This window comes from Artibeus jamaicensis, unplaced genomic scaffold (assembly GCF_021234435.1).
Source record: "Artibeus jamaicensis isolate MK-2021 breed Jamaican fruit bat unplaced genomic scaffold, CSHL_Jam_final scaffold_369, whole genome shotgun sequence".
Classification (NCBI taxonomy): domain Eukaryota; kingdom Metazoa; phylum Chordata; class Mammalia; order Chiroptera; family Phyllostomidae; genus Artibeus; species Artibeus jamaicensis.
In genome coordinates, this window is record NW_026522042.1 from 39,893,884 (window position 1) to 39,914,555 (window position 20,672).

The window sequence follows — 20,672 nt, forward strand, 5'->3', positions numbered from 1 at the left end:
TGCTGAACGCCTAAAGCTCCGCTCCTCATACCTAACAGGTGCAAACAGAGCAAAACATTATGGCTCAAAAAGAACTCAAAGCCCCAGAGCCCATAACTCTAAGCAACCAAGAAATAGCCAAACTTTCACATGCACAGTACAAAACACTGGTGATCAGGATGCTCACAGAACTGGTTGATTTTAGTCACAAATTAGAGGAACATATGAAAGCTAAACTAATTGAAATGAAGGGAAATACACAGGAAACCAATAGTGATGGAAAGGAAACTGGGACTCAAATCAATGGAGTGGACCAGAAAGCAGAAAAAAAAATGACCAAACAGGAAAATATGAAGAAACAAGATTCAAAAAAATGAGGAGAGGCTTAGGAACCTCCAGGAAATCTTTAAACACTCCAACATCCAAATTATAGGGGTACCAGAAGGGGAAGAGGAACAGCCATCAGTGGAAAACTTATTTGAACAAATAATAAAAGAGAACTTCCCCATTCTGGCAAAGGCAATAGACTTCCAGGAAATCCAGGAAGCTCAGAGAGTACCAAAGAAGTTGGAACCAAGAAGGAACACACCAAGGCACATCAGAATTACATTAGCCAAGATTAAAATGAAGGAGAGAATCCTAGAAGCTGCAAGAGATAAGGGGACAGTCACCTACAAAGGAGTTCCCATCAGACTGTCAGCTGATTTCTCAAAAGAGACCTTACAGGCAAGAAGGGGCTGGAAAGAAGTCATGAAAGGCAAGGACCTACAACCAAGATTGCTCTATCCAGCAAAACTTTCATTTAGAATGGAAGGATAGATAAAGTGCTTCTCAGATAAGATCAAGTTCAAGGAGTTCATCATCACCAAGCCCTTATTATATGAAATGTTAAAGGGACTTATCTAAGAAAAAGAAGATAAAAAAGATGAACAGTGAAAGGACAGCAAACTCATAGTTATTAACAACCACACCCAAAACAAAAGCAAACTAAGAGGACAGCTAGATCAGGAGCAGAACCATAGAAATGAAGATCACACGGAAGGTTAGTAACAGGGTGGGAGGAGGAGAAGGGGGGAGAAGCTACAGAAAATAAGTAGCATAGACGGTAGGTAGAAATAGATGGGGGGAGGGCAAGAATAGTAGGGGAAATACAGAATCTAAAGAACTTGAGACATGTGGTCATGAACTAAAGGGGAGGAATAGTGGGGGAGGGGTGTGCAGGGTAGAGTGGAATGAAGGGGGGAAACAGAACAACTGTAATGGCATAATCAATAAATTTTTTTTTAAAAAGAGAGTTTTCTAACCAACTGTTAATATGGAAGGAAACGAGGAAATACAATAGTGAAAAAATTCAAATCCTTAATATTTTTCAAAAGAATTACATTATCTGAAAAAATTAAACATTCAACTGCTCATGAAAACATAATAACTTGAATGAATTGTTTAATAAAAAAGATTTTCAAATAATGATTCCATATTATTTCAGTAATTTATAATACTTTTTAATTTAGAATAGGTGTTTTAAAAATAATTTAAATTTGTTTAAAAAGCAATAAGAGCATTAACTTTCTAAACAGCTTATGACAGTTCTGAAGAACATTAATGTTGTAAAAATCTAATTCTAAGATGAGCATTTATTTTTAAAGTAAAATACTTTTTAAAAAATATTTATTGTTAGAGAGTGGGGAGCAAAGGAGAAAGAGAGGGAGAGAAACATTGACCAGTTGCCTCTTGCAGGTGCCCTGACCAGGGACCAGACCCACAACTTTTCACTTTGCAGGATGACACCCAAACAACTAAGCACTGGTCACTCCTCATTAAACTATCTTATTCAGAGCAATTCTACTGCTGTAGAGATCTCAATTCTAAAAAGCTGTGAATTACGTTTTTCACTTAATTCTGTTGTCTACAGCTATTTATACTGACTACCCAAAGTATTCCTTTTCCAAATCCTAGAGGTAAAGGGCATTAGAATGATTTCAGCATGATTCAGTTTAAACTGCATTTCAATGTGCATTGTAGTTTATTCTTGGCTTTCTAGACATTTGGTTCTTCAGTATGCAGGAAGCCGTTCAGTGCTGTGGCACTTGGGAATACTTGTCTCATTTATATTTCTCTCCACTTACCAAACGCGAGCAGATACAGAGCCTCTGCATACCTCACTTATGTTTCCCTTCCATTGAACAGAACATCTTTCGAGCCTCCACTTATTGAAAAATTTAGGGAGGAAATACTAAATTAATTTACATACTTGACAGAAAGTGGCACTTTCTCTATTTTTCTAACTTCTGTAGCCTGTCCTTTTAAAGAATTACTTTGGGAGAAGTAATAAATGTAAAAAAATAAGATGAGCCCTGGCTGGTGTAGCTCAGTGGATTGAGCACGGCCTGCAAACAAAAAGGATCACAGTTCGATTCCCAGTCAGGGCACATGCTGGGGTTACAGGCCGGTTCCCAGCAGGGGATGCACGAGAGGCAACCAAACATTGATATTTCTCTCCCTTGCTCCTTCCCTTCCCCTCTAAAGATAAATAAACAAAATCTTAAAAAACACATAAGAGGAGTAATGACCACGAGAAGTACCAGTGACATACTTTTGAAACTCACGTAAGTTAGTGTCTTGTTCCTACATGTTAAGAGAAGCAGAGGCATGCACTGCTTGTTTCAGTGGTAGTGTATCCCAGAGACAGCCTGTGGTACTGTCCTACGCCCAACTGTGACAGACAAACTTTTACGGTGGCCCCAGGACCTTTGCTTCGTAATGTGCACACCTCTGTGTGATCTCCTTCCCCCTTTGGTATGGGTGGGACCTGGGACTTGCTTGTAACCAATAAAATACAGCAAACATGATCAGATGTACATGGTTTCATGTATATGAGTACTGCACATAATTACGTTACATGACATTGTAGCATTTCTCTTACTAGAGTCTTTCCCTTGCTGGCTTAGAGGAAGCAATCAACCATGTTGGTGAATCATACATGTCCATAAGGAATGGACAGTGGCCTCTGGCAGACCACCAGTCAAAAAGTGAAACCTTTCAGTCCTACAACAGCAAGGAAATGAACCCTGCCGAGAACAAGGGAAGAGAGATCTTCCCCAGTCAAGATTCCAGACAAGAACGCAGCCCTGGTTGAAGCTAAGTAATAACCGGTCCATGCACAGGCTCCTGGACCAGAGAAACTATGATGTAATAGAGGTATCCTGCTTAAGCCATGGAATTAGTAGTAATGTTGTTATGAAACAGCCAAAATCCTTTCTGCATTATAGAACTCGAATTTCTCCTGCTCACTGTTCTGTGATCCCAAACCACTATATATTCAAATGATGCTTAGTCTTCCATTCTGCTGACTGGACAGCTTAAATATCTAAATATAAGATTTACTTCCCTTTAATTTGATAATTTTCATTTCTCTGATTCATTCGATTTCTCCTTATTCAATATTTTTACTTAAAGTGTTGTGAAAAGGACACACATCACTGGGCCAAATGAGCACTTAGCAAAGGTGCTTCTCACTTGACAGCATTCAGTATAAAGTAACTGTTGTTATCAGTATCACCATTTTCATAATTTTAAACTTTTTAGCTTTTTAGTTGTTAGTTTGCTTAGCTATCACTGCATCAGACATACGTATATATAATGTCTTTTTAACGGGTATTCATAAATTAAAACAATTTTTGTACTTAGAAAATTTATAGTCTGATATACATATAATTAAACACACAAAAATACAGTATATGCATAAAATTGAAAGAGATAACATCTTTAGTTTTATTTTTAAAATTAAAGTCATCAGCATTATTAGATCATTGCAAAACACTATCTACATTTTATAATTGTCAATTAACTGCTTAATGTTAAGCTTAGTAGTATCTGTAACTAATACATTTTTAGTCTTAAAAATACACTATTAGCCCTGGCTGGTGTGGCTCCACAGATTGAGCTCTGGCCTGCAAACCAAAAGATCACAGGTTCGATTCCCAGTCAGGGCACATGCCTGGGTTGTGGCCCAAGTTTCCCAGTTGTGGGCATGCAGGAGGCAACCAATAGATCCATCTCATGCGAGCTGCTGTTTCTCTCCCTCTCTTGCTCTCTCCCTCCCCCTCTCTCTAAAAAGTAAATAAAAAATTTTTTTAAATACACAATTAACTTGTTTTGCTTTAAATTAAAGATTAGTAGTTCTTCAATTGATATTAATCACATATACTTTGCTCAGTTTAATTCTGGATACGGTTTAGAATGTTAAATAAAATATTCCTTCATAAACATGTATAAGAAAACTTTTCCTCAAAACCAAATTCATGGATTTCTTTTCTACTCCAAATAGGATTTTTTTTAGTATTTAATCAATTTAAATATATTTTTAAATATAAACAGACATTGAAGATCATCTCACTAACCTCCTTTTTTTCAATATATTTTTTTATTGTTGTTCAGTTACAGTTGTCCCCATTCTCCCTGCTCCTGCCACTGCTCTCCCCGGGGGCCTGGTCCAACCCCCGTCCCAAAGACGATCCCCACCCACTGTCCTTGTCCAGGGTCCTTCGTACATGTTTCCCTTCTTTCTCCATGATGCTCTTCCCCCTGCCCCTCTGGTCACTCTGTTTGTTCTTTATTTTCATGCATTAACCTTCTAAATTTTTCATTTCTATTACTCTTGACAGTTGGCCATGTATTTATTCATTCATGTATTTAATTGCTTATTTAGTTAACTGTCTCTCCACACTAGAATATAAGCTTCATGGAAGCAGAGGCTCTTCCTGCACTATTTATCACTGCATCCCCATTACCTAAAATAGCTTTGCACATACATGCTAAATTAATATTTAATTAATAAAAATGTAAGTAGATAATGCCATCATAGTAACATAATATCTATACCAATAGACTATAAAAACACTCAGTTACTCTTGGGTGGTAGTATAAAAGCAATATTTTTGTCCTATATTTTCTAAATTTTCTACAAGAAACAGACATTACTTTCATAAAAATTTTTACATTGATAGTTTAAACCAAATTAGAACAGGAAAACTCATGTCTGAATATGAGATAAATATATCCACTGCCAAAAGGGTTTTTTATCTTGTATTCTGATAGCAACTTGATTCCCAATAGCAGGTTAACTGGCAATGTGTGCCCATAAATTCACATCTCCCTTGAACTAATCTGTTGAAATTGTATCACCATTAAGATCAATAGTTCTTAACCAGGTGTTTCCCAAGTTTACTGAACACAAAACACTTTTTTTCCCAGTAATATCTAGTTACATTCCCACAGAATTTAGGGAACTACAATGATATTCCCATCCCTGGGGAGCCGGTGAAGTGTCAGGAGGTGTGTGACACAGCCAGACCTGGGAGACAGACGTGACTAAAGACAGCAAGACAACGCTGGAGACTGGAAGAGCAGTTAGGAAGACCCAATGGTGGTCTAGGCAAGAGATACAAGGGTCTGAACCAAACCAACTGGTGCGAGGGCGGTAGAAATGGCTCGTGAATGGAACAGAGTAACAGCAAGGCCCATTTAGGAAACAGTGTCAGTAACCCAGAGGGCGGATTGTAGAAGAAAACGTTCCCCCAAAAGGGCAGGACTGCACAATGGCAGCAGGAGCGGAACTGGAGAACCGTTTGACTCATGCCTACACCAGCGGAAAAACAAGAATCCGCCTGAGCAAGGCCAGTTAGTGAGATAGGCCCTTCAAAGGAGGATAGTTTGAATATTTAAAAACATCATATCACAATAACCAACTCAATATTTAAATCTTCATTTTTTAAGAATTTATATATAGTTGTACTTGTAGCAAAACTTTTGTTAAATATGAGATAAAATAAACTACTCCCACAATGCTTAGATTCAGTACTCAATACAAAAGACCTTTATTATCACAATTATTTATTTGAAATTTTATTTTATGTCCTTACAGTGGATTCACTGTAAACGGCCTTTTTCTAGTACCAATTATTCTTGACCAAGAAGGACTACCCATAGGTAAAAGCCTCAGACATGACTCACAAAAAAAAAATGCAGAATAAGAACACTCACACTTGAAACGAAGATAAGGAGCCCTTGAAAGACACTGAGAAGAAACAAAACAGTGATGCATCCACTACCCTCAAGGCAATTCACTCGGTTTTTTACAACTGCCTGTGGAACCCAGCCCATCTTTCTTGAAAGTTACTTGTTGGTGAATGCTTCTTTGTATCAAAGTGAAAGCTACCTGTGAAATACTCTGCCCCTAGTTTCAGCTACTATACCTACCTAGAACAAATCTAAGATTTAAAATTATTTTATATATACATACATATTATATATCATATCTCTTTAAAGGCTAGAAAAATTCATCCCAATATAACAGCTAAAATTTAACTGAATAACTAATGTGTGCTGAGAGGAGTACCCAGAGAGGCAGGGTAATTTTTCCAAAGCTACACCAAAGCCCATGTTCTTTCTATGCTGTGCCATGCCCTCTATTTCCCTAAATTTTCTAATCTTCAAACTGGACAGCCTCCTAATTCCCTACCTCTAGTCTTGCTCTTCCTTCATTCAGTCTCTGGAGGGCTGCCAGAGTAATCTTTCTAGAACCCCAATCTGATCATGTGATTCCTACTGCATGAAACCTTTCAATGGGTTTCCAGCACACTTAGGATAAACAAGCTCCTTAATGTGGTTTGCAAGGCCTTTGTGATTTGGTCCCTTCTCATTCCCCTGTTTCATCTCCCACAGCCCCCCTGAATCTCACCCCCACTTCTCCAACCCACATTCTAACATCCAGTTATATGAACTATCAATTCCTAGAACATGACATTCTCTCTTTGGGTTGAAAACCTTTGTAAATGTTGTTCCCTGCTCCCTCGGCCTTTGCCCAGCTATGCTCTTATCCTTTAGGCTTCTGCATAGAAGTCACTTCCTCCATGAAGCCTTCTTTGACCACTAAGTTTAGGCTTGTTGCCCCTTTTATGCATTTCTATAGTACCCTAACTACCTTAAAACTCTTCAAGTCTTATGCAAATGTCTGGATCCCTGTCACTAACATAAAAATATCAGGCTAAGCAAACAGCACCAAGTACAATGGAAGAACACCTGTGCCTGAGAGTTATAACTATTACCTGGATAAAATAAGGGAGATTTCTTTGCCCTTTAAAGAAAAAAAATTACATTTTGAGGACTTCCGCCAAGATGGAGGGACAGGTGGAAACACTTTCCCTCCTCGCACAACCAAATCTAAAAACAACAAAGTTTTAACAACAATAAATGTAGCCAAACCACAGAAAAATCAAACAATACGGAGTCTGACAACAACAAACCCCTCAGCTAAACCAGTGAGAGGGGCGGAGCCAGCAGCAGAGCAGGTTGGGCAAAAAAGATGCCACTACCCAGGCGCACGGGCAGCCGAGGGTGAGGATCCCAGGTGTGGGTAGCTACAGGCGGACCCAGGGAAGGTGCTGGGCGGCTGGCTGACTGAAGTTGCGCATTTGCGTGCAGATAAACCAGCAAAGAGGCAAGCATTGAGACAGACCTCCCAGGCCCTGGCCCAGGGTGGCTGGCTGACTGCAGTCACACATTTGCGTGCAGATAAACAGGCGGGGGGAGGGGAGAGTGGTGAGGGAGTAGAGAGGATCACCACTGCATCCTCTCTGACCCCGCCCCCACATATAGCATCACACACAGCGACCTGGGTGCCCCTGCCCTGGTGAACATTTAAGACACCTCTCCTCATATGTAACAGGCAGGAACAGATCAAAACATGGCTCAAGAAGAACTCAGAGCCCCAGGGCCGATAAATCTAAGCGATCAAGAAATTGCCAACCTATCAGAGGCACAGTTCAAAACACTGGTCATCAGGATGCTCAAAGAACTGACTCATTTTAGTCACAAATTAGAGGAACATATGAAGGCTAAACTAATTTAAATTAAGGGAATTGCACAGAAAACCAATAGTGATGAAGAGGAAACTGGGACTCAAATCAAGGGACTGAACCAGAAGGAAGGAAAAAATGACTAAACAGAAAAATATGAAGAAACAAGAATTCAAAAAAATGAGGAGAGGCTTAGGAACCTCCAGGACATCTTCAAACGCTCCAACATCCAAATTATAGGGGTACCAGAAGGGGGAAAGGAACAGCTACCAGTGGAAAACTTATTTGAACAAATAATAAAGGAGAATTTCCCTAATCTGGCAAAGGCAATGGACTTCCAGGAAATCCAGGAAGCTCAGAGAGTCCCAAAGAACCTGGACCCAAGAAGGTACACACCAAGGCACATCATCATTACATTAGCCAAGATTAAAATGAAGGAGAGAATCCTATAAGCAGCAAGAGAGAAGGGGACAGTCACCTACAAAGGAGTCTGATGGGAATCAGACTGTCAGCGGATTTCTCCAAAGAGACCTTACAGGCAAGAAGGGGCTGGAAAGAAGTATTCCAAGTCATGAAATCCAAAGACCTACAACCAAGATTGCTCTATCCAGCTAAGCTTTCATTTAGAATGGAGGGATAGATAAAGTGCTTCTCAGATAAGATCAAGTTCAAGGAGTTCATCATCGCCAAGCCCTTATTATATGAAATGTTAAAGGGACTTATCTAAGAAAAAGAAGATAAAAAAGATGAACAGTGAAAGGACAGCAAACTCACAATTATTAACAACCACACCTAAAACAAAAGCAAACTAAGAGGACAGCTAGATCAGGAGTGAACAATAGAAATGAAGATCTCATGGAGGGTTAGCAACAGGGGAGTGGGAGAAGGAGAAGGGGGGGAGAAGGTACAGAAAATAAGTAGCATAGACCATAGATAGAAAACAGACTTCCGCCAAGATGGAGGCATAGGCGGATGTGCTGTGCCTTCTCACACAACCAAGATTAGAGAAAACTAAATATTAGCAACAGAAAACACAGCCAGAACACGGAAAATTGAACTTTTCGGAAGTCCGTTAACAACAAATTCTTCAGCCTCACCGGTAAGGGGCGAAACCAGCAGCTGGCGGAGCAGGGTTGCACAGGAAAACTCGGTCAGACTCGCGGAATCCAGGTGCAGAGTTGAACCTAGTGAGCGACCAAGCGAGCGACCAGGCGAGCGACCGCGGGGGAGACAGCGGGGCAGCGGGGCTGCGTGTTGACTGAGGTCGCGCATTTGTGCGCGGGTGGACAGGCAAGGGAGTGGGCGATTGGACCTGGCCGGCAGGTCCCCACGGCAAGCGGCAGTGGAGGGCGCCGCCATTTCCCTGCTCTGACCCCACCTCCACATACAGCGTCATAACCCAGCGACTCTGAGTGGCCCGGCCCAGGTGAACCACCTAAGGCACTGCTCCTCCGCACCCAGCTGTGAGAAACAGCAGAGGGGGCCGCCATTTCCCCGCTCTGGCCACGCCCCCACATACAGTCACAGCCCAGCGACCTGGGAATCCAAGGCGCCCCTTCTCACACTTAAAGGGCCGAACAGACCAAGAATGGCACAGGAGGATCTCAGAGCCCCAGAGCCAATAGATCTAAGCGATGAAGAAATAGCAAAACTCACAGACGCACAGTTTAAAACATTGGTGATCAGGATCCTCACAGAACTGGTTGATTATACCGACAAATTAGACAAATATATGAAGGCGAAACTAATTGAAATGAATGGAATTGCACAGGACACCAATAGCAATGAAAAGGAAACTGGGACTCAAATCAATGGAGTGGACCAGAAGAAAGCAAATAATGGCCAAACAGAAAAGAGTCAAGAAGCAAGAATTCAAAGAAATGAGGAGAGTCTTAGGAACCTCCAGGACATCTTTAAACGCTCCAACATCCGAATTATAGGGGTACCAGAAGGGGGAAAGGAACAGCCACCAATGGAAAACTTATTTGAACAAATAATAAAGGAAAATTTCCCCAATCTGGCAAAGGAAATAGACTTCCAGGAAATCCAGGAAGCTCAGAGAGTCCCAAAGAAGTTGGACCCAAGAAGGAACACACCAAGGCACATCATAATTACATTAGCCAAAATTAAAATGAAGGAGAGAATCCTAGAAGCAGCAAGAGCTAAGGGGACAGTCACCTATAAAGGAGTCCCCATCAGACTGTCAGCTGATTTCTCAAAAGAGACCTTACAGGCAAGAAGGGGCTGGAAAGAGCTATTCCAAGTCATGAAATCTAAAGACCTACATCCAAGATTGCTCTGTCCAGCAAAACTTTCATTTAGAATGGAAGGACAGATAAAGTGCTTCTCAGATAAGATCAAATTCAAGGAGTTCATCATCACCAAGCCCTTATTATATGAAATGTTAAAGGGACTTATCTAAGAAAAAGAAGTTAAAGAAACATGAACAGTGAAAGGACAACAAACTCACAGTTATTAACAACCACACCTAAAACGAAAGCAAACTAAAAGGACAGCTAGATCAAGAGTGGAAACATAGAAATGAAGATCTCAAGGAGGGTTAGCAACAGGGGAGTGGGAGGAGGAGAAGGGGGGAGAAGGTACAGAAAATAAGTAGCATAGACAGTAGATAGAAAATAGATGGGGGGGGGGGCAAGAATAGCATGGGAAATATAGAATCTAAAGGACTTGAGACACATGGTCATAAACTAAAGGGGGGTAATGGTGGGGATGAGGGGTAGGGTGGAGGGGAATAAAGGGGGAATAGAACAACTGTAACAGCATAATCAATAAAAAAAATAAAAAAATAAAAAAAAAAAGAAAACAGGGGAGAGGGTAAAAATATTAGGGGAAATATAGAATCTAAAGAAGTTGAGACACGTGGTCATGAACTAAAGGGGGGGATGGTGGGGGAGGGGTGTTCAGGGTGGAGGGGAATGAAGGGGGGAAATAGAACAAATGTAATGGGATAATCAATGAAATAAAAAAATATTTAAAGAAAAAAATTACATTTTATATAGACATATTTCAAAGACTTCCAAAACTGACCTAAAACTATTAAGCAATCTTTTTGAAGGGAACTCTGGACATTATCATTTTAACTACTTAAATTCTTATTTACTTTTATTATCAACTCTACCGTACATGCCAGAGGAAAGAAAATGGCAATAAATAAAATACGCTTTCTGAAAACGGCATGCTCACTCACCCGAGACCCCACAGTGAGAATGATCATACAGATGACGCTGCTGAAGGGTTGACTTTTTGTAAATAACATGGGGATGGCCATTTTCATAACTAAAATGTTTGGAATCCTCTGTGGTATTCTTTAATGGTTCAATAAAATATTCTTCATCTTCTGTAGCAATAACACCATGCTAAAAGAAAAAGAAACAAAAAATTGGCCAAGAAGAATCATTTGAATATTATCATTATCAAAAGGCAAAAATAAATCAATACCTCTCCAAAAAGGTTAAAACACATGTTAATAAAAAATGTATTAAGCTGTCGTACTCAGCAAAACACTATATAAATTTTTCTTTTCTTTGAAAAGGATGTTTAAATACCCCAATGTGCTATGCCCAATACCGAGCACGACAGGTACATCACTTCCTCTGATCTTCCTGACAACTCTCTGAGGCAGCAGAAACCTCGATCAGGGGTGTCCAACCTTTTAAAGGCATCTCTGCGCTACCCTGGAAGAAGAGTGGTCTTGGGCCACATGTTAAACACATTACGACACATAATCACAAAAAAGTCTCATGTTTTAAGTGAATGTATGATTGTGTGCTGGGCCGCATTCCCAGCCATCCTGGGCTGCATGCAGCCTGTGGGCCGCAGGTTGGACACCCCTGTAGGTGTCCACTAAGAAGTATTTCCTTTCCACATTGTGCACACTTAACTGCTTCCTCTGTGTCTAGGTTTGACTTTGTAATTGAATTTCAGTGGACAGTGAAAATGGATAGTGCTGTCTATCCCCTTCAGACCCAGCCCCTGAAAACCTCCCAGTAGAATTCTCTACTCTCTCTGAAAAAACACCTAGGGAAGGTAGAAACCCAAAGCAAAAGAGTCTGGGTCCCTGAACGACCTCAAGGAAAGCTATTCAACGTAGCTGGTAATATAAGGGAGATATGTAGCTTTGATTGTGATAACTGACATTTTAATGTTTATGTTATACCAATTAATATGTCCTTAATTAGCCCTGGCTGGTGTGGCTCAGTGGATTAAGTGCCAGCCTGTGAACCACAGGGTCACCTGTTCCATTCCCAGTCAAAGATCATGCCTGGGTTGTAGGCCAGGTTCCCAGAGGGGGGCGCACAAGAGGTAACCACACATTGATGTTTCTCTCCCTGTTTCTCCCTCCCTTTCCCTCTGTCTAGAAATAAATATATAAAATCTTTTTAAAAAATATGTCCTTAATTACTATCCCTGCCATAGAGATCCCTATTCTTGCTGATGAAGTAACATGCTCAGGGGTTAAGAACTTGCTCAGTACTATGCAGAAATAAGTGAAGGAGCTGGGATTCACATAAAACTCTGCTCTTATTCACAGTATGCATTGCCTTACACCTATTTATTTAGCCAAGTCTTACTCGGTTCAGTAATATTTTCTCTTTAAATCTTTCTCTAGCCCAACTGGAGTAGCTTCACATGCCCTGAGCTCCAACAGAGCTATTATTTATTTTTTATTAATTTATTTTAATTAATTCCACACTGCATTGCAACATCTCAACTCTTGAAGCTATATTTAAATTTTGTATAACTTCTCCACTGCATGTTTTTTTATTCCCAAGTATACTAGTTGCTTTCTTAAGGTAAAGGGTTCTGTTTTATAATTCTTTGTATCAGTTACAGCCATTGAAACTGTCCTATATGTACTATGTACACCATGCTGAGTAAAAGAAATGAGATATGCCCTGACTGGCATGGCTCAGTGGGTTGGGTGTCACTCCGCAGAGCAAAAGGTCACCGGTTCGATTCCAGTCAGGGCACATGTCTGGGTTCTGGGTCAGCTCCCTGGTTGGGGGTGTGCAGAGGCAACCAATCAATGTGTTTCTCTCACACATCGATGGATGTTTTTCTCTTTCCCCCTCCCTTCCTCTCTCTCTAAAAATAAGTAAATAAAAGCTTTAAAAAATAAAGAAATGAGGTAGTAACAGTTATCTGCATCAGAAATAAGAACTACCATCCTTGTCTACTCATGTTTTCCTAAGTGCGGCACACGTGAGAACCGCTCCTAATCCAACTAATTCACCCTGGGGCGCTGGGCAAAACACAAATGCTCCGGGTCTATTTCCTCGGCTGGAAAAATGAAAGGGTTGGTATAAATTAGTGGTTTGAAAACAGCACTCCGGGGAGCCCTAAGGGTTCCAGGGAAGTGCCCTCAGGGGACTGCCCCAGACAACAAAGGGAGACCTACATGGCTTGGATTCCTGGGCTTAAGAATCAGCTGTGCCTTTATTAATCTATATATTAAGTTTCCACATAACATTGCATTTGAGAAAAGATTTTGCTGCTTTAAAAAGAAAAAGGCTGAAAGCCTCTTGTGCAGATAATCTCTAAGGTCCCTTTGAATCTAAACTTCTGTGATTGTGTTTAGGGAAATTGATGTTGTATATCATACAGGGAAAGAAAGATAAGACATAATCAGAGCTGCCCTAACTCACTCAAGTTGGCAGCTACCTGCATGAAATAAACTAAGGATTACCAAAAAAAGTCCTAAATCATTTTGTATTATCTCCATCATTGTTTGCTTTACTGTTAAGATATTAATCTTAAATTAAATGCAAATACTGACAGAAACATCATGACCTGTCATTAAAAACTCTAACACCTGAGCATGAATTACTTTACTCAGAAGGTTAACAATGGTATAGTAAACTGGACCCTGCTCCTGCAGGGAAGAGGGTATGTATAAGAAGTGTTGGCAGGCGAGGCAGGAAGAGCACCGAAGTCATGCCATGCTGGACCGTGGGCAAGTCACTCAAGACATGAAACTCAGCTTGCTGGGTAAAATACAGTCACAAGCCTTGTCTAACTAAACACAAACTCTAATTTCTAGAATGGAAAGACTCTGGACTTTAGATGTTAGGTATTCTGTAAGATGATCACACACATTATCTCATGTCATCTCAATAGCTCTTTGAAGTAAGTGCCACTATCAGCTTTTCTGAGCTGATGAGAAACTAAAATTGAGCAAAGCTCAGTAACAGACTCACTTGATTAACTTTGGAGCCTGGACTCTGAGCTACTATACTGTAACTCCCTCATCCTCTGAGGGCTGTTTCTGACTTTAATCATTCGTTCACCAAGTAGGCTTTGAATGCTTATCACACGGCAGGTACTGTTCTAAAAGGTAGGGGTACAATAACGAACAAAACAAAGTTTTGGCTCTATCATGGAGCTTACATTCTGATGGGAGGAGCTAGCAGAAAACAATTCATTCAATAGATAAATGACCGATCAGGTAGTGACCATTGTTAAGATGAAAAATAAAACGGTGTAAGAGAATATAGTAATTACAAGTAAGGGAATTCTACATACTCTTTAGGATGATCAGGGACATCCTGTCTAATAAGGTGACATTTGAACAGAAATGTAAGCAAAGTGATCAGGATTTTAGTTTAGCCAAATGAATTCCATGAAGGGAAAAAAGAGCAAGGGGATTGCAGGTGGAATGGAAGCTGATTTGGGAGGAAACAAAGGACATGAATTGGGTGGACAATGAAAAGATCAGTGGGTTCTGTTGGGCATCAAAGGACTGTACTTGGAGTTGAGACACTAGAAGGACAGTGCTGGAAAGAGAGAAGAATGGAGTACTTGAAACTGAGACGATGGAAAGGAACAAGCCAATCGGGCATCTCAAGAAAAAGCAGATCAGTGTGAATGGCATTGCCTTTGCATGGCAGTAGGGTAGGAACATGTGTGCAGTATTGGAGAAACAGCAAGAAACTACTGTGGCTACAGGGAGGGAAGGGGAAGCAATTATGAAATCAGAAAGGGGCTGGGGCCAGAGGACGGAGGAGCTGAGTTAGGAGGGACTGCCAGACATTTGTGCATGCCTAGCGAGAACCCTGCTCTCACTCCCCTCAGGCCCCCTTCGCCTCTGCATTGCCAGCCTCGGGACCACCAGAATTAATCCCATCACGCCCCCTTTCCCTGACATACCAGTCCTTTCAAGAAGACCAAGACCCTGGATTGTCTTCCCCATATGACTACAGACATCATGTTTTCTGATCCTATCTACTACGGCCCCCTTTCACCACTAAAAACACTTCTACCATGACCTCTCAAACTCAAGGTCAGTTGTCAACAAAATTTCTTATACCCTCAGCCTCACCTATGACTGTTCACTTCATCTGGCTCCAACAAAAACCTGAATTTCCTTCAGTGACACTCTTCCCTGTAATCCTCTAGAATGGTGGGTGCCTTCTCTCCTACAGGCATCTGATTGCACTCGCAAGTAGGGTCTATGTCCTTGTGACTCACTGCCACTTCCAATCAATTCTCCCTCTCCTCCAAAAAAAACCCAAACAAACAAACAAAACCCACCAGCTTTGAATCTCAAGCCATCACCTTCTCCCTCTTCTAGGTGCAGTTATCTACTGACCCAGGGTCGCTTTCCTCATCCCTGAAACTCTAGCTTCTGGGTCACTGTCACTCTCTGCAATACCAATCCTGAAATAATTATTGACTCCAATATCTTCTTACATCATTGGTTCACACCATTTGTGTGTGTGTGTGAATGCACAAGTGCCCTGAGTCCCTTGGGAAGTCTAGGAATGAAGCCCAGGAATCACCTTTCAGAATATTTTAACTACAGGGAAAAAGGATTATAAATTAAACCAATTGCAGTGAAATATAGGCATCAAAATATTTTTAAATGTAATACACATGACATTTATAACACTTTCAATAAGATCTGCAATGAACCTAATCATTAACACAATTTCAGCCCTGGCTGGCGTAGCTCAGTGGATTGACTGCAATCTTGCACACCAGAGGATCGCAGTTCAATTCCCAGTCAGGGCACATGCCTGGGTTGCAGGCCAGTTCCCAGCAGGGGACACATGAGAAGCAACCATACATCAATATTTCTCTCCCTTTCTCCTTCTCTTCTCCTCTAAAAATAAATAAATAAAATCTAAAAAAAAATTAAAAACATAATCTCACAATAGTGATTTACATATTAATATTTTGAAGAACCTATAAAAACTGTAAAATGGTATGAAAATATCTATAATTTCTACTGGGGACAAAGTCACAGGAACTGTTATTACTTTTGTGGTTTGATAGCTATGTATATAATAAAAGAAAATGTTAGATTCAGCTAAGAATTCATAAAAATAAAGATGTATTTTCCCCCATTCCAGTTCACGAACCCCCTGGATTCTACCCGAAGACCCCAGGGTAAGAACTACGGACATAACTGGTGTCTCCAACACCTGCCTTCTCAATTCCTTGACCTCCTCTCTCTCTCAAATATTTTGTCCTTCACCTTACTTAGATATCCATACCCACAGTCAAAGCCTAGACTTCAGCATTATCAATATTTACAATATTGCCATCGTCTCAAATTCAAGTACTCCATTCTTCTCTCTTTCCAGCACTGTCTTTCTAGTGTCTCAGTTCCTAGTACAGTCCTTTGATGCTCAACAGGACCCACTGATCCTTTCATTGTCCACCCAATGCACGTCATCTCTTTCCTCCCAATCCAGCTTCCATTCCACCTGCAATCCCCTTGCCCTTTTCTCTTTCACGGAATTTATCTGGCTAAATGACACCTGATTAAATTTAATTTTGCTACCCTGGGCCCACACCCTTGCAGCTTCATTTAGCCAGAGGTAAACACACCAAGACACCTACTACTCTCACTTAACTTCATTATAATCTCAGCTGAGTCCTTAATGCTTCATGGTAATTATACTATGTTGCTCTGGATTATTCAGTGTCCTGATCACCTACATATATTATTTCATACTTTCTCTTCTCCTCATAATCTCCTAACACCTCATTTTTCTATCTTCTCTTCCAATAAATAACGTGGCACAACCTCCTACAGACTCCTACAACCACAAATACCGCGCCTACCTGAATCTCAAGTCCTTATAATTTATTTTATATCCTATTATTACAGATGAGCCATCTATTTCCCTAGCTAAAGACAATTAGTCTATTTATGCAGATGATCCCCCCTTCTCTACCTATAAAGAAAATCACTCCAGAAATTTCCCTTCTCTATATATAATCATTCTTATCAAGCAAAACAAAACTCTCACCTCCCACTTCTGCCTGCAGCAACTGACCATTTCTTGCTTTTCCAAAATTCCTTATATCACTGTGTATGTAGTCTTTTCTCTTCTTGTATTCTTTCTTGAATGTCTGCCAATCAGGTCTTTGCCTCTTCTTCAAACCTCACTATGATTTCACCAAAAATGCTTTTGTCAAAGTCGCCAATTACCTCTTCATTGATAAATTCAATGATTAGTTTTCAACCTACTCTTATTTGGACCAAGCAGCATTTTGCTCTTGAAATACTTTCTCACTTGGCTTCCAGGAGTTTGCCTGCTTTTCTTACTCCACTGTCCTTTGTTCTTCTCCTCTGTATCTTTCTGACCTCCTTAATCCCTTGGAGTGCCCAAAGTTTCGACCCTCGGACCTCTTTTTTATTCTACCTGTCTCCCCGTCTAAGCAATTCCACATAATCTCCTAACTCTGTCATCCATATATTGATGACTCCCAAATTTTTCACTTCATAATGCACATCTCTTCTGCATATCCAACATCCCATATAACATTCTCAAATTTAACGTATACAGCTGAACTTATGGTATACCCCCAATCTATTCTCCACATTAAAAACTATTTTTATAGAATAATTAAAAACAGAATTGGTTATAAGAGGCCTTTAAAAACTAGGATTTTTTGAAATTTGTTTACCTATTCATTTCGCTAAAACTGTAACATGAGCCCTGGCTGGTGTGGCTCAGTGGACTGAGCATGGGCCTGTGAAGAAAAGGGTCATCGGTTTGATTCCCAGTCAGGGCACATGCCAGGGTTGCAGGCCAGGTCCCCAATAGGGGACACATGACAGGCAACCACACATTGATGTTTCACTCCCATTCTTTCTACTTCCCTTCCCCGCTCTCTAAAAATAAATAAATAAAATATTTTTTAAAACTGTAATGATATAAAATAAGAATGAAGACAGGGGTTACGAAGACTGGTGGGTAAAAGTGTGATGAGGAACAAGACATTTACAGTCTCAAAATATCTGCCCACAAATTCCTTGTCAGTTGCCAAGGGGAAAATAGAAACTTCAGTGGACAAACATGGCAGGCCTCACCTTACCCAAGTAACCAAGTTGGCCAGTATGAACCACACAGTGTGGTTAGGAAGCAAATTTAAAAAGAAAGGTGTTAATAAATAGAGGAAGATAACAAGAGACACAAATTCTCACCATGGATAAAGAACAGTCAGGTGGCACTCTGCTACCCACTGAAGTGCAGAAGAGTTTCTACTTTCAACCTTATTGTCACTTTTGCCTCAAGATCTCGTTTGCGAGATCTTTCACAATTTCATAGACACTTGTATTAATGACTCTCAAATTACTTGTTCCCAGAATTAAATTCTTTTTTAAATTTCAGAGCTGTATTTCTCAAACCCCAACTAGACATTCTTGTATATACCTATAGTGAAAGTTACCCTAAACTGTGAGGTTCTTGATACTCTTTTCAAAGTTAGGACTTATTTAAATCCAACTCTAACTTTGTTTTTATATTGAAGTAGAAATACGATGTGAGTGTGATGGAGTAAGGAAAAATGGTTACTGAAAATATGACTCTAGCATCAAAATGTTTAAGCTCTTTTACATATACAACTTTTTATAATTTTCAAAAAATGTCTATTGATTTGAGAGAGAGAGAAAAAAGAAAGGAAAGAGAGAAAAAACACTAATGTGAAAGAGAAACATCATACTCCAACAGAGAATTGAACCTGCAACCTAGGTGTGTGCCCTGATAGGGAACCAAACTGCTAGATTTTTGGTGTGTGGGATGACGCTCCAACCAACTGAGCCACACCAGCAAGGGCCACCCTTAACGAAACATCTATACTACTCCGAATAGGATAAAAGCTGTAGAGAAAGTAAGGGAATATACTTTGCTCTGCAACCTTGAACTGTGTATTTACCATTAGACTAGAATGGAATCAAATGCCCAGAATAAACCCTACACTCATGAAATATACCTTCTAAGCAAAATAAGATATTTAATCAATCTTTAGATAAATGCAGGAAAATATAATTTCATAAAGAGATACTGGTATAAAAGATTTTGCTTCAAGAATTTATAACCAGGGGGGTGGGCTGGGATTGGAGTAAAAAACAGAAAAAAACTGTACTTGAACAACAATTAAATAAATTAAAAAAAGAATTTATAACCATATGTGGGTCATTCATAATTAAGCTATGTTGCCTACCAGAGAAAGATATTATAGAAAGAAACTTAAAGAGGCAATCAGTGTCATGGTTTCCTGAAATAATATGCACTCATACATACACAATCTTAAACTATTTTTTAAAATATATTTTATTGATTATGCCATTACACTTGTTCTATTTCCCCCCTTCATTCCCCTCCACCCTGCACACCCCCTCCCCCACTATTCCTCCCTTTAGTTCATGAACACGTGTCTCAAATTCTTTAGATACTGTATTTCCCCTACTATTCTTACCCTCCTCCCTATCTATTTTCTATCTACTGTCTATGCTACTTATTTTCTGTACCTTCTTCCCCCTTCTCCTTCTCCCACTCCCCTGTTGCTAACCCTCCATGTGATCTTCATTTCTATGGTTCTGCTCCTGATCTAGCTGTCCTCTTAGTTTACTTTTGTTTTAGGTGTGGTTGTTAATAACTGTGAGTTTGCTGTCCTTTCACTGTTTATCTTTTTTATCTTCTTTTTCTTAGGTCAGTCCCTTGAACATTTCATATAACAAGGGCTTGGTGATGATGAACTCTTTGAATTTGATCTTATGTGAGAAGCACTTTATCTATCCTTCCATTCTAAATGAAAGCTTAGCTGGATAGAGCAATCTTGGTTGTAGGTCCTTGCCTTCCATGACTTTGAATACTTCTTTCTAGCCCCTTCTTGCCTGTAAGGTCTCTTTTGAGAAATCAGCTGACAGTCTGATGGAAACTCTTTTGTAGGTGACTATCCCCTTCTCTCTTGCTGCTTCTAGGATTCTCTCCTTCATTTTAATCTTGGCTAATGTAATGATGATGTGCCTTGGTGTGTTCCTTCTTGGTTCCAACTTCTTTGGGACTCTCTGAGCTTCCTGGATTTCCTGGAAGTCTATTGCCTTTGCCAGAATGGGGAAGTTCTCTTTTATTATTTGTTCAAATAAGTTTTCCACTGATGGCTGTTCCTCTTCCCCTTCTGGTACCCCTATAATTTGGATGTTGGAGTGTTTAAAGATGTCCTGGAGGTTCCTTAGCCTCTCCTCATTTTTTGATTTCTTGTTTCTTCATATTTTTCTGTTTGGTCTTTTTTTCCTTCCTTCTGGTCCACTCCATTGATTTGAGTCCCAGTTTCCTTTCTATCACTATTGATTTCCTGTGCATTTCCCTTCATTTCAATTAGTTTAGCCCTAATGTGTTCCTCTAATTTGTGACCAAAATCAACCAGTTCTGTGAGCATCCTGATCACCAGTGTTTTAAACTGTGCATCTGAAAGTTTGGCTATTTCTTGGTCGCTTAGAGTTATGGGCTCTGGGACTCTGAGTTCTTCTTGAGCCATGTTTGCTCTGTTCGCACCTGTTACATATGAGGAGAGGCGCCT

The 20,672-nt window shown here is 40.1% G+C and overlaps 1 protein-coding gene across 2 annotated transcripts in view; it reads right to left on the bottom strand.

Moving 5' to 3' along the window:
- The window catches only part of ADAMTS6 (ADAM metallopeptidase with thrombospondin type 1 motif 6), a 245,277-nt gene that overhangs the window by 213,423 nt on the left and 11,182 nt on the right, over positions 1–20,672 (bottom strand). For both annotated transcript variants that reach the window (XR_008390127.1, XM_037150818.2), the window contains exon 4: positions 11,044–11,212. Coding sequence is in view for 1 of the 2 variants with exons in the window: in XM_037150818.2 (XP_037006713.2) it covers positions 11,044–11,212 (169 nt within the window). In the remaining variant the exon portion in view is untranslated. The remainder of the gene's footprint in view (positions 1–11,043; positions 11,213–20,672) is intronic.